Below are 14,968 nucleotides of genomic sequence, written 5' to 3' on the forward strand. Positions count from 1 at the left end.
CTCTGTATTCTGTATGCTTAAAATCTTATTGACTTACATAAAGTAAGCAGGTCAAACATTTTAATGTTTGAAGTTTTCTGTCAAATTCCATATGAAAAATTAGTCATATATTTATAACTTCCTTACCAAATGTGACTGGAATTATGAAAGTTTCTTGTAAACAAAATGTCCATTAATCATATTTTGATTCCTGATTCTTATTCAGGATATTAACCTCCAGTAAATTAAGCCGGAGTTTGTACTTCAGAGGATACACAAGAGTGAAAAGGCAATTGCTAGTATTCCATTGTTTTTATTGAAAATGTTGATTAGAAGGTCAAATAGCCCCTTCCAGACAGCAGATAAACATTGTTTTGTGAAATCCCTTAAAGAAGGCTATGCTTGAGCACAAAATCCCCTTCAGTCTGTAACATACTCCACGAATAAAACTCAACATAGAAATGAAAACTGAGAAAATTACAGTGACATTTATGTACTGAGTAAATTCTCCTAAACACGGACTTAAACTTCTGGTTTTGTACATTGTGAACTGGTTCCCTTCTGTCATATTGCATTGTGCCTCATGGTATGTTTGTGAACATGATGCTTCCTTGTGCATTCTTTGTGGGTAAGCTCAAGGAATAAGCAGCTGCAGAGCAAGAACAGAACATGGCTCTCACAGATCTAGCACTAACAAATGTATAATGCTACGAACAAAATCCTCCTCCCATAGAGTTGATCAGCACCAGTGCAAGAGACTCCTCTGTAGTTAAATCAGAAGTGATAAGTTATAATTACCTAATAAATATTTTTTTCAGATAAGGAAATCTTTCAAGAAGACATTTCAAATGTTTTGATAAACTCAATTAAAGTACATAATAAATGGCTGCAAATTACTGATAGTGTTCCCCTTACGCTTTATGTTGATGAAGGACTTTTTCCTAATAAACAGTACAGCAACATCAGTGCTGCTCTAGATCCATGTATTAGCCTCTGTAGGATCTGTACTGCCTCCATCCTTTAAGTTGGGGACAAATTCTGAACTAAAACTTCTTTCTAGGGAGCTTGTGGCACTGTAAGTCCTTCCTTGTTTTGTCCCATGTCCTTGCCTCCTGCTCTCCCGCTTCCAGCCTCCCTCTTTCTCCTGGTTCCACAGCACTCTGCACTTGATGCTCTGTTTTTCTCACTCCCCAGTGCAGCTCCTGGCCAGCCCTTTGACACCACCATGTCCTCCTGTTACTTCCACTGCAGGGGCAAGGATAGTGGGAGTGAAGCCGAGGTGTTTCTTGTTTTGTAGAGATATATTTAGAAGAGCAGTGGGGTGAGGAGGAGGAATAGCACCATGCTGGGACACGGTGGATGTGGTGAGCACCCTTCTGCCTGGTGACGGGCAGAGGAAGAAATGAACAACTGAAGGACTGGGTCAACACTGCTACATGGATAAGCTAAGAAGCTGGGTGTGTTATAGGGGATATACCATGTGGGGAGGACAGTTGGAGGGCATATGAATATAGGCCAGCCAAAGGTATTTGAAAATCTCACTGTGCCTGTGCTGGAGAGCAGCCCACAGCTTGCTCTGTGCAGTGGCACAGCTGCTCCAGCAGACGCTGCACAGCATGCTCGGCAGTCCCAGCCCTGCAGCACGCTGTGTCTTGCCTCACATACAATGAGCCCCCCAGGGGCTGTTCTCTGTGGTGCTCATTAGCTGTATGCACCAATCCTGATGTGACACAACATTAATCAACACTACTTTGCTCACTTAACATAAAATTTCCCTTCTATTGTTGCCCTACTTTTTATGATGTAAATAATACCAGACAGCTCCAACTTTTCCAATTGCATGTGAATAGCAAGCGGTGAGGAGACCAACCATGGCTTCCTGAGTTTCTGATGTGACAGGTTCATCCACAGGGCTGAGGCACAAAGGGAGGTACAGGACAGAGGGCTGTGCAGCAGGTTGGGAAGCCCACCATGTGCTGGTATTTCTCACTAGCTCCCTTTTACCTGTGCTGGTGTTTCTCACTAGCTCTTCCCTTTTATCTGTGCTTTCTTAACATCAGCATTGCAGAGGCTAGACGTTTTGAAGTAGAGGACAAACAATGGGATGATGACATCCTGAGGGCACACACAATGCTGAAAATTGTGGTAGTTGAAAGAAGAAGGTTGGGGTTTTTTAAAATTTACTTTGGTTACATTATTTGGTTTGGGGGTTTGAGGGTTTGATAAGACAAACAAGCTTCATCAGTGATGTCAAACTAGTCAGTCTGAGCACTGCCAATGCTCCTAAGCTCTTTAAGTGAAATAGAGGAGCAGATAACTCACTTTGCTAGTCACAGTCTTCTAGAAACCCAGTTTGCTCCAGTCTGCAATCTGCATGACCCCTTTTAATGCCATTCTTCAGTTAGGAAAAGTAGTGTGTTTAAATTCCTACCAAGACCAAGTCTACACACCAGAGCATTCTCATTTGTTTTGATTTAGCATATGCATGAGAGAGAATCTGTTCTAATATACTCAGAACCCCCTAACAGTTGAGACTCAACACCTGATCTGCTGAACAGGCAGAGAAACTTGTGAGAAGGCTTTGCAAAGACAATGGCTGTATTATTGACAGAAGACACATAAAGGTGTGGTTACACAGAAACATAGAGGAACATAGAAAAAGAGGTCAAAGAAGTTTTAAAATATAATGATGGTTACATTGTTGGAGGTGCCAGCCTCAAATTTAAGTGTCCTGCACTCAGCAGAACTGGATGAATAAGGCTGCATTATCTTCATGCTTCTAGAGCTCTCCTACTTCCCTCACCAGGCTGGTGGTTCCCAAATGGGCTGCTGCTGGACTCGCTGTCCCTCCTGAACGGACAGAACTCTTACTGGCTCTCAAAGAACACCCAAATCACTTCTGGGCCCACCTTTATGTGACTGGTAGTAAGCAGAGATGCTTATTAACAGTTGGGGTTGATGATCTTAAAGGTCTTTTCCAACCTAAATCATTCTGTGATGCTATGAATTCAAAGCGATTAAACACATTTCAATTTCCAGGACTCCTCCAAGGGCAGACTCCAGCCACGGTCCCCAACAGGTGTTGATTTTGGGGGCCATCGACAGGATCTCTGGCTGTGTCCAAGCTCCGCCACCCCCACCGATGCCAGTTGTTCCCGGCTCGGCCCCCGACGGCGCGCTACCGCATGGTCCATCCCAGCCCTTGGTCATCCCCGCCGCGGCCCCCGCCCGCCTCCCGGGGTAGCCCCGGCCAATGGTCCTTCGCCTGGCGCCGTCCGTGCCCGGCCCCGGGTCCGCCCCGTTAAACGGCGGCCCCGGCGCGGAGCAGCGCGCCCTCCTCGCCGCCCTGCCCGGCCCGCGGCCGCCATGGGGTGCGAGCGCGGCGCCGCGCTGCTGCTGCTGCTGCCGCTCGCCCTGCAGCTCTGCTCAAGCCGCGCCGCAGCGCCCGCCCCGCGAGGTAAGGGGTCCGTTCCCCCGGCTGCGGCGAGATCTCCTTTCCCCTCTTCCATTCGAGAGTGCTTGCAGCGTCCCGTCCTCTGCCCTCTGACGGGAGCCCTGGCTGGTAGGGAACGGGAACACCTCTACAGGTGCGAGAGAAGCCGGAGCCGTCGGGGCGCGCTCTAGGAGTCGTCCCGGCGTCGCCCCGCCATGCTGTGTCCCGCGCGAGTGGCGGTGGTGACTGGAGGAGGTCGCGTTGCAGCCGCTCCCCTGTAGTCAGCAAAAAAGTGTTTTTCTAGGGGTGCTGGTAGGCGTGTGGAGCGTCTGAAGAGCGCTTTTTCCGTTGCAGGTTCTCATGAATGAAAAGTGAATTGCTAAGCCGGGAAAACTCGCCGGGAAAACTCTACTACTTAGTAAAGTGCATAGAAAAAGTGATACTTCTAAGCCCAGCATTGCTGTGGCAATATTATGCACACAGTAGGTCAGGAGCCGCTGTATTCTAGAGCTTGAGTAAAATGGGTAGTATCACTCTCCAATTGTGCAGCCTGTGACTGGATCCAGCTCGGCTACTGAGAACAGCGGGTAGTATAACTTAGTGCCACTCCCGGAGCCTTAAAGCTGCTCCTGGTTCTCTCTGCGTTTTTAACACCTTCGTTTGCCTTACCAAACGATGTTTGAGACTTTAATCGTTTATTCCTTACTTACGCAGATCTAAAAGACAGCCAGTTAAATTCAGCTGCATTTCCAAAAAGCCTGTTAAAGTCCTTTATGATGTAAAAACGTTTCAGAAAATTGTTGCATTGAGAAGTTGGATATTGCCATATTTTAAAAAAAAAGGCAGGTTTTTAACGGGTTAGAGGCAGTAGCCAATGAAAAACCCCACTCAGCGTGTGATGTTTTCAACTTCTTGAAGCTGGTCAGAAACTATTGCTGGGGGGGGGGGGGGTAGGGTTTCACTCCAGGTGCCTAAGCCGTCATTAATTACCTTGAAAACTGCTGAGCAGCAGTGAAGCAGTGTTTATGTCTGCAGTTATTATGCTAGCTGTGACTGGAGAACTAACTTGGATGTTCTCAAAAAGCTGGTGTGACGTGGCAACACAGTTAAGGGAAAGAAGGGGTGTTTTAGTTTGAGCTCCATCCTCTCCTGTGCCACTAAATTCAGTCCTCCATGCTTCGTCCTCCTAGGGCTTCTCATCATGTCTTTTAGTTTTCACCTAAAGAGCTAGACTTGATGTTTTGGGGCAGATCTCCAAAGAGTGTTTTGCTACTGTCTCATGGTGTAGGTCATGTCTTGTTAGCATTTTCATAGGAAGGTGAGGAGCCCCCTTCTAAAAAACACAGAAAGAAGGTGGGGGAGAGAATTCCTGGTCTGTCTCACAAGTGGCCTCTGTTTAGCCTGGTGAGAATGCAAGCTTGTACTCAGAGGCGTGGTGCGGCATCACTCTCACCGCATGAATTGAAACCAGCTGCTTATGTCTTTCAGCTTCAGCAGTCCTTTTCTATCTATTTGCTCTCAAGTCTGCCTTTCCAGGGAGAGGAAGGAAGAGATTCTACAAAATATGAAATCTGAAATCCATGTGGATCTTTTTTACCTGTTCTTTCCAAACAAGCAATTGTCTCCCTAACACCTAAGAGTTGTCTCTCTGCCAACTCTCTAAGGATGTAAAATAAATTTTCATAACGCCATTGCTCTTCCACTAGCCACATTTGCTATCATGTGTGTAAGCTATGCTTAGATGGATCTGGTTACATACTGCATCTACATACCGTAGATTGTGAAGGTATCCCAAGAAAGGGTTTGATAACATGGCTGAGGAAATGTACTTTGTAGAATGCAACTACCAAACCAGTTTGAGTAATCATTTAAATATGCAAATTTCAAAAATTTCAATAAATGTTTTCCATAACATTAGACAGATGTTTCCCAATATTTTGTCATTACTTTTATAACATTTTTAAGTGCTTAACCCTTGTATACATTAATTAGTATCACAAGAATTGATATAAATTCAGCCAATAGACATAGAAGAACTGGACATAATGTATAGCTATATTCCATGCTCTCAAAGGCTTAAGTATTGTATTTCATTGCTCTGGCAGAGAAAACACAGCTGTATTTTTTGAATGGCTATGACTTGTAAAATGCTGTTGTAAAAAGCATTTTTACTGCATTTTACTGCAGGGGCTTGGATGAGTTAAGTCTTATACAGGTAGAGGCTGTGATCTGAAAAAAATCTCTCTTCAAAAAAAGATGCATTTCAGTCTCTTGAGTGGGTGGGCGCTTGGTTTGCTCTCCTTGCAGTAAATGTGATGAAGTATCCAGCCTTTTGCATCTGTTGTCTGGGTTACTGGAGCAGTAATTGTCCTGGGATGCTGTAAATGTGAACTGAATGAAAGAGAAGTCTTTTGACGAGGTCCATCCTCTAAGATGTGTTTCTTACTTGTTTGACTACAGTATTAGTAGTGCGTGCAAATCAAGTGCCTTACATTTTTTGTGTTGTGTTCTGAAAACTCATGAGAGTCATGAGATCCTTGGACTCAATACAAGTATAGACTTCAGTGGTGGTTTGTATTTCAATGGCTTCATGAGATAAAGGGAAAAATCTCCATTTTTGTCTTTTTGGGAATAACATTAGTGTGTAAATGAATGGGTGCTCCAGAATGAGCAATAGAAGCATCACAAAACCATGCTCTAAGTGAACAGGGTTTCCCACAGGTTTGTGGGTAGGTCTATGTGCCCATGGGATTGTCCTCCAAGTGCTCTTCAGTCTTTTCCTGCTTGTATTGTGTGGAAACTCTGGATCAGTAGGATGGCCTCATCACTTCAGTAGATGATGACAGCTCTGAGGTCATGCTGTGTAGACAAGACTCACCTGCACTGGTCCACTGTTTTTTCAGCCTAGGAAACTAAACTTAGTAGTACAACCACAAACTTGAATCAAGGTAAGGCACAATGTGCTGTCGTGTGCCTTTGCCATCTGCCTGGTGTTGTGGCTCTTCTCTGGTAGCAGCTCGATGGTATTGTGCTGGTGTGGGAGAAAAATATGGCCCAGCCATGACAGGCGTATGGAGTGGCAGTGGTATACAATGGCTAAGTATGCCCTTATATTTAAATGACACTTGTGCATATTCATTTATCAGACTTTGCAAGAATATAACGTATATACTACTTTAATTGCAGTGGGTTGAAACAGGAGGTAATCAAGAAACGTAATGGAATAGTTTAATGAGTTTGGAAACATCATGGATTTAGGAACATTGAGGAAAACCCTGGTTTGTTGTTTTAGCGTCATAAGGGACATTTCTGTCGTATGTACAAGTATAACCATAGACTCTTTGCTGATGCATTGAGGAAAAACTGAAATAAAAATTTGAAACAGCTTTCACTATGCCTTTGGAGTAATTTTTTTTTGTCAGACCTGTATTTCTTTGTTTTCTACGCTAGAGGAGAAAGATGAGTCTTATTTATATAATATATCTTCTGAAGAGTCAGTGAAATGAGAAAGAGGTTGTGAACATAATAATGCTTACCTGGCTTTTTAGCATTTTAAATGGTGCCCTGTAAATACCATTAAAGGATAAGTATTCCGGAAACCTGTCTGAAAATTTTAATGCTGAATCCTTTGTCTAATTGATACATGAATACAAACATCTGGATTTATGAAAGCAGAAATAGGTTAAAAAGCTTTCTGTTGAAGTGCATCCTCAGAAGAGAAGAATTTTAAGAGATCTACCTGAAAATATTTAAGCATCTCAATTTGAAGACTAGATATTTCTGTGTTAGTAAGTTATAAATAATTCCTTTGGAAAATAAAAGTTGCTAAAATAGTACCAGTTGCAACAAATTCTAGATGATATTTTGGTAGAATCGTAGGATAGTTTTAGCTGGCAGGGACCTTTAAAGGCCATCTAGTCCAAACTCACTGCCATGGGCAGGGAGCAACCAGGTTGCTTAAGATATCCCTTCCAGAGCCAGGAGTTGAACTACATAATCTTTAGACTTGATCATCCTATTAATAATTTTTTGGTTTATACTAATTTAGGTAGGTCAAAGCGCTCATATGAAAATAGAAAAGAGTGTGTGGTCTCCAGTGAGTGGCTTCAGACCACATTCTTCTTTGTTCATTATTATATTTAAATTGCTGTTCAAATTTGCTTCTTTTTTTTTTTTTTTCCCCAGTTTTTGATCTTCTTCCATATTCCAACAAAAGAGTGGTACCAAACTTCTTGCAACAAGCATTTGGGGATCCTACATTGAATGAAGTGTACTTGCTCTCAACCTTCAAACTGCAGCCAAAGAGCACAGCCACCGTTTTTGGCCTGTATTCATCAGCTGACAACAGCAAGCATTTTGAATTTACGGTAATGGGACGGATGAGTAAAGGTGAGTTGTTTGGAATATGTGTGGTAAAACTAGTGTTGGATCCATAGTTACTGGAGTGTCACAGATGGATGTTGACAAATGTGTGATTAACCTTTGTGCTTGAGTCATTCCTGTTGCATGCTATCACCTTTTACATCCCTTCTTACTCCTGTTTTCATTTCTTTCCTTCTCCGTGGTGCTGCTCTCTCCTGGCCAGGGGAAGCTTTACTGGACAATCAGCTGGTATCTCCACTTGGCTGTGGTATTTGCTCTGAGCAATGCTAAAAAAGAAGGAAAAAAACATGGAGTATGGAGAAAGGAGTCAATTTTGGTTGTTTTTTTTTCCTTTTCTTTTTTCCTTTTTCCCCTTGGGCCAGTCACTGGTTCTTATTACACAGGAATTCGAGGGACACACACACATGCTGCCTCGTGCATATGAAAGGCAGGTTCTTGTTCTGCTGACCCTGGAGGTTAGATGTGACTATGAAAGACAAACATTCCCAGCACTTACAGAATCTTTTGGGTGAATTAAAGTGTTTGTTCTCTATTGGAATCCGTTAATCAGGAGTCAGAGTCGAAACTTCAGCCGATTTTTAGAAATAGAGAGCTTTCACTAAACCAGATCTAGGATATACTCCAGTTTTAAGGTTCAGCAAAAAATTGTTGAATTATGTACATTATTGTTGCTCCACTGGCTTCACCACTGCTATGATAATATGCTACTGCAAGTGTTGTAATTGGGCAACTGAGTCCAATATACTGTGAAACTCTACTGAGAAAGTTCACTATATGCATAGGGAAATTATTCAATATGCTAAAGAAAAGCACGCCTTTTGGTTGGCAATTGTAAGGGAAGGAGTTAGATAAAACATTGGTAGTTTTATCAAAATCCTTCTGAGATCAGGGAATAAGAGCTGTGTGTGGGTTGACAGTGGGTAATACATGGCCACAAAGCATTATCAGTAAGTGTCATGCAATTCCTAACACTGACTGACTTATTTGCTGAATAAATGGTAGATAGCACATACTCCCTCTCTCCCTCTCTCACACACGATTATATGTGTAAATGTTGTACATATATATAGGAATGCATACGAATGTGTCTCTAAACGTAAGAATTTGAACATATCAAACTCTTCTTTTGATTTTCAAAAATACCTGCATGTTTGATGGTTATTGATACACTTTAACACACTTAAGAAGCTTTCTGATGGAAGGTAATGTGGCTTCTTTTGGTTTTGTTTTTGGTATACTGGTTTTTGAGAAGCTTCTCTGACAGGACAAACAGTGGCATATAGAAAGGCAGTGTGAAGCAACTTGTCCTGTCAGTGACTGGTGTTGAGTAGATGTAACATATCTGATGTAAAGGACTGACCAAAGAGAGGAAAGCTTTTTACAGCAGGACTGTTTCATGGATCTCTTTGCCTCCTTATTACCTTAGAGCACCTTGTGCAAAGCATATGCCAGTGTTTTCACTTGTGATTTCTCCAAAAGCGTCAAGGATTCCATATGGCTACTTTGTACAATAAGTTAAAACGCATCCAGGAGATTGTTGTGTGAGCTGAAAATACGGAGTGTGGGAGCTGTTTATGATCCTCTCAAGACTGGTCATCATCACTTAAATGATGAGCCAATGTTGGCGTCTCAGCAAAATGCACGGTCCAATTACCTACAGTTTTGGAAGAATGCATAAGTGCATTACTTCTTCTGCATGGTATTTCCAGTTATGCATCCAAATGTGATCTCAGGAGCTCAAAGCACGCCTTAGTTATCCTTTACAATGTTCTGGTTTTGTTGTTGTATACCTGATAATAACATCTTTACAATGCCTAAATGTTTTTAAAAGCACAGGTATAAATTACTGAGTAGTGGCTCAACTTGTTTTGGCTAGACCAATGTGCTTTCCAGAGGCAAATAGCCTCTGGAAAATCCATTAATTTCTTATCTTTTTTGAATGATTTCTGTATGGAGAAAACAGCAGTTAATGCATAGAAGTGTTGTAATTTACGAATTCTGTGAAGCAGCTCCTACTTCCTAGTAGAAGTGGTAGTTTAATTGAAAATCTGTTTCTTAAGCAGTACAGGTGACACTCTCATGAATATCTAAAATATTCAAGCAGCAAACATGTACTGCAGGGGTGTGGATGAGTTAAATCTTATACAGGTGGAGACTGTGATCTAAGAAAAAAAATCTCTCTTCAAAAGCCTACTCTGGTTTAACAGATGGATATTTGGCTTTGGCTGAGGAAAAAACGGTTGGTCCTCCTTCCAAGGCTGATTGCTCCTTGTCCTGAAACTATTCTGGCAGGGTCCATTCTCGGTCCTGCTTCCATCTCCTCTTTCTTTATCTAGGCTACTGTTGTGTTTGGTCACTCTGAAAGCAGGGCCCAGATCCAAAGATCTTGCCTTTTATATGACCAAGCATGCATAATATTTACATAAATAAAATGCCTGAAATCTACTGTGTCTTGCCTGATGTTTGAGTTTGCCAAGAAATGCTACCTTTTAGCAAGTTACTGGTGACCTCATGCACCTTTGTGGAAATCTCAGGTCTGGCAGTGTTTTGACATAGACAGCAGAGAAAACAATCTGATATTGATCACAGATGGTAGTGCTAGTGCTGAGGCTCTAGCACTAGCATAGATTTTAAAGATGGGGATGTACCCTGCCCCATTCATGCTGGTATAAATCTGGGGTTTTTTTAATCATTAAACTGAGCAATTAGAAAAATTGTATGGAGCATGTGTGCAGTAACTCAGGTCACCAACAAACAGAGGTATCACAACATCAAAGAAGTTACATTAATAGCGGGGAGATGGGAATATAATTTGTTAAATGAATAGAAATGGAATGGTTTTGGTAAGTAGGTGTTATTAGCTCCGAAGATAGAGCTTTTCCTTCGACTGTATCCACAATTTTTAGTTGACCTAGTGTCAGGCCATTTGTGAGCTTTCACTTGATGCAACAGTAGCAGCCTCCTGTGAACTTCAAACAGATGTTCACAAGAGCCAACACTTAACTTTTTGGATGCCTGGCAGCTGTGCAGCTTGACTCCTCATGCATGTAACTCTTACTAACAGGAAATAAGGGATGTGCAGGCTGGTGATCAGTGGGATCTTTGAAACGGGGTCTGTCTGATATTTTAGGGTAGTTATATGCTGTCCAGATGCACTCGGTTCCTTATTTTTGCAGATGTGCAGTCAGAGAGCCAGGGAGAGATTTTGTGGAGAGAACTAGCTAGCTGGTCTAAGAGATTTAGCTTGCAGATCCTAGCTTACTGATCCAATTTCCTTGGGAAAGGGATGGTTTTTCAGTATTATGCAGCAAATATTTTTTGTAAGAGTATTTGTTGGTTTGCTGTTGTGGTCTTTCACAGCGTGTTTTACTTAATAAAATGAGAATTTTTATTGGATTTTGAAAGCATTCACTAATACTTTTAAAAAGAGTTGAGAGGAGGCTTAGTCATCTTTAGGGGTGGGATATACCTTTTTTGCATGATATTTTATTTGTTATTTTATTTGTTTTTACTAATTTATACTCTATGGTATGTATTACTTTGCATTACATTATTTTGCATATTAGACATACTATGCATGTAGGAATTTTTGACATATTATGAATGTGTGAAGTACATAAATTTTCATGTCTTCTCCCATACAACCTCAACCAAGCCATCTACAGATCTAGGCACATTCCCACATCAAGGACTGGCTATGTCATGTTCTAGGAATAATCCCACTAGTTTAAACTAAAACCTACAAAATGTTAGCTTTTGCATAAAAACCTTCTCAATACGAGGAACATCACAGGACCTGAAATCCATTCTCTAAGGACCCCTGCATGATATTTTATTTGTTTTTACTAACTATTTGTTACGGAGAAGAACAGGTTATTGGCTTGGGATCATGCTTCCTTTGCTTTCTTTAATTATGCATTTGGATACACTGTTAGATGGCTTCACTGACTGCTATATGCATCACTGAGACTGATTTTTCTAGTTATACATTTCTGCTACAGAGTACTTCTAAGTCTTTAAGATATATACATGCCAAAGTGCTGACTGCAGGCTGCCTGCAACACCCTGTAACTTTACCTCTTGTATTTTGGCACATTATGCTCTGTAAAGTGACACTGGTTAAGCTAGTTAGAGAGGCCAGGCAAAGAAATGGCAAACACTGTGCAGGGAGCAATGCTTTACAACTAGAGTGTCATGCAAGAGTCCTGGTAGTGCTGCTCTGAGTTGATGTCCCATTTATTATTACATTATTATTATGTCTGCATATGGGTTGCATTTACAAAAGCTGACATTTGGTAAAATACTAGGGCAATTGCAGATTTCCACAGGATCTTCCTTGATCAGCCTTGGATGTCTGTTACCCTCTGACAGTCCTTCTGTGTATTTTGTCCTAGTGGTGCTGCGCTATCTGAAGAGTAATGGAAGGTTGAATTCTGTGATCTTTAGCAACATCCAGCTGGCTGATGGGAAGCCCCATGCTGTCATCTTGTGGCTGAGTGGTCTGCAGCAGGGATTGAGCACAATAGAGTTGTATCTGGACTGCCTGCAAGTAGGTGCCATTGAGGACCTGCCAAAACCATTTTCAATGCTGTCTGAGAAGTTGGTGATAGTTGAGTTGCGCATTTTCCAGGAGAAACCACAGGTGAGCACGAAACCCAGGAACAGGCTGAACACTTTGAGGGATCACCAGCAATCCTGGATCGCTGAATTCAGATCTCAGCCCTTGCAGCAGCCAAGCTCTGTACAATAGTGCTTCAGTAATACTTGACTATTAAGTTGTGAAATAAATGTAAATATAACTTCTGTGGAACAGGTGAAATCTTAGCTTACCTGAACCCCGTAATAATTATGCTATTTGTTTTAAACACAGTTTTTAGCTTTTTAAGTGAAAAACAAAAAATTAGCGCGTCCTTCACTTCCGTATAGGTGTTTTTTTGGGGACTGGACTTTTTGCAAGACTTAGCTGGTACAGTAAGGGCAGATTTTCATCAGCTGTTCAGTATGAGCAGTGCTTGACTGAGTATGGGGCTTTCCTCTTCGTAATAAGCCACAGGGACTAAAAAGACAAAAGAAAGGGCGTACTCTCGGGGTGCCAGAGTGCAATCCTCGTCTGTTTGACTACAACAGCTTTTCTTCTTCTGTCTGCCAACCAGGAGTTGACACAGCTTCCTGTCATCTCCCTATCAGCAGTCCAAGATAAACAGTGACTCCCACAGCATCTTTCATCATCATTAATCCAAAGTATGTAAGGCAGTCTGCCCCCTTTGTGTCATTGCAGGCTTGAAAATAAGCTTTTTTGTATGTAGAATAACTGAGGTGCCCACATTCCTGACATGAATGTATACCTGTTTGAGAGGAGGGGAAAAAAGACTGCTTTGGATTCACTTTAAAAAAAATCACATGCCACAGATATCTAACTATGTGAACTTCCTAGTATGTGAGATCATATGAATTAAACAAAAAAAAAATCAAAATAAAACCATAGCTATGGGGAAATCTTCAAAGCAAAGATTAGGGATTTTATACACTTCAGATGATGACGGATGACCCTTAAGTGAACAGTGTAGAAGTTCTGCATGCGTAGAAAATGGAATCTCTCTCTTAAAAAAATTAATTTACTTTGTCTGATATTTCCTATTTTTTTCATTGTTGTACCCCAACTGTGAGCTGTGTTTTTTTTGTGAGCTCAGGATACACTAGATGAGCTGAAGCTGGTAACTGGAGGAACCCTTGCCGAAGTGGGGAACCTGCAGGATTGTTTTCTTCAACAAATTGAGCCTGTACCTCAGTACACTGGTAAGACCTGCAACCAGGAATTAAAATTGTTCCTTACAATACCAGTGCAAGGAAGCTAATATGATGAATATTAAAAATGTGGAGCTTTATAGTCAAGTAATAAAAATTATTTGACTGAATTATAGACATGATAATTTCTGTCAATGTTTTAGAAATACCTCAGTTTGAAGAGAAAACAGTCACTGTTGCTATTGATAAAACAATGAATTGCTGTCCTAGTGAAGAAGTGATTAAAGAGCTTTTTAACCTAATTTGGAAGGCAAATTTTTGTGATGATGATCTGTCTGTGTCAGCTTAATAATATTTTAAGTATTCAAATTGCAGACAATTGCAGACATAAAGTAGTCCTAAATGTGATACATTCATACCGGCTTTATGAAAATAGGTAGATGGATGGCGTAGCAAGACCTGTCCATGTACTTATCCTCATGGCCAGTATTCATCTTTTGTTGAGCACTGGACTGTCCCCAAGAAGGGAGGAGCAAGGTGTAAAGAAGGGAGGAGCAAGGTGTAAACTGAAGAACATGTTTGTGCTACAGCTACAGAACCTGTATATCCATGTGGGAAGAGCCATTGCAAGGCAGCCACTAGTCCTGCCACAAGTTAGCCGAGGCTTTTATCATCGGCTGGAGTGGACATGTGATTTAAAACCAATTCCTTTTCTGCCTGTGCTGAGCATTATAGACACTGAGCTGGGAACAAGGAGGAAAAGAAGGACCTGAGGCTACTGTAATTCCTGCAGGTCCCCAGGGTCTGCATGCAATCCCCTATGTTAGGCAAGAGTGCTTCCTGACATCTGGACACAGAAAACGTGAGCTAGACTGCCCCATCTGCAACCCTTTGTAGTTCCTGTCCATCTGCCTTTCTGCTGTGGGTGTGAGGGAGAACGAGTTCATGCTTTGTGTGCAATGTGTTAATATGTGACAACCATGGGGAGAAAACTGAGATCAAGGTTTGAAATAGGATCCATGAGAGGTTCTTTTCTCTCACACCCTTTCCTGTCCCCCCTGCCAAACTCATACCCTGCAGTATTGCTGGTTTTGATAAGAATAGAGACAAGATACAAAACTTTTATATGAGAGCATCCTGAGTAAGTCACATGAATGTAGGCATCAGTGGTGTGCAATGACAACAAAATCTGGTTTACCTTTTAGATATGTAAATCCTCCATTGCATATACTTCTATTTTCTTGCTTCTTAGCATGCATACACTTAGGTAAAAAAACCCCGTAGTTTTATCCTCAACTTTCTCTTTTTCACTAAATCAACAGGCATTTGAACACAGAAGGGCAGAGTAATTCACTGTTTCCTTCTGCAAAATCTCACAGCTCTCTGAATGAGGTTCCAGGTTACAGCTGCTTTCTCATTTGTAACGTT

General features: G+C 41.7%; 1 protein-coding gene across 1 annotated transcript in view; it reads left to right on the top strand.

Moving 5' to 3' along the window:
- Nucleotides 1–2,977: 2,977 nt before the first annotated feature.
- Nucleotides 2,978–14,968, top strand: part of THBS4 (thrombospondin 4) — a 39,696-nt gene continuing 27,705 nt past the window's right edge. The window contains exons 1-4 of the mRNA XM_051788076.1: nucleotides 2,978–3,436; nucleotides 7,598–7,801; nucleotides 12,190–12,437; nucleotides 13,486–13,591. Coding sequence (XP_051644036.1) covers nucleotides 3,346–3,436; nucleotides 7,598–7,801; nucleotides 12,190–12,437; nucleotides 13,486–13,591 — 649 coding nt within the window. The 5' untranslated portion in view covers nucleotides 2,978–3,345. The remainder of the gene's footprint in view (nucleotides 3,437–7,597; nucleotides 7,802–12,189; nucleotides 12,438–13,485; nucleotides 13,592–14,968) is intronic.

This window comes from Manacus candei, unplaced genomic scaffold (genome assembly GCF_025592945.1).
Source record: "Manacus candei isolate 608988 ecotype Guabito, Panama unplaced genomic scaffold, ASM2559294v1 h1tg000024l, whole genome shotgun sequence".
NCBI classification, from domain to species: domain Eukaryota; kingdom Metazoa; phylum Chordata; class Aves; order Passeriformes; family Pipridae; genus Manacus; species Manacus candei.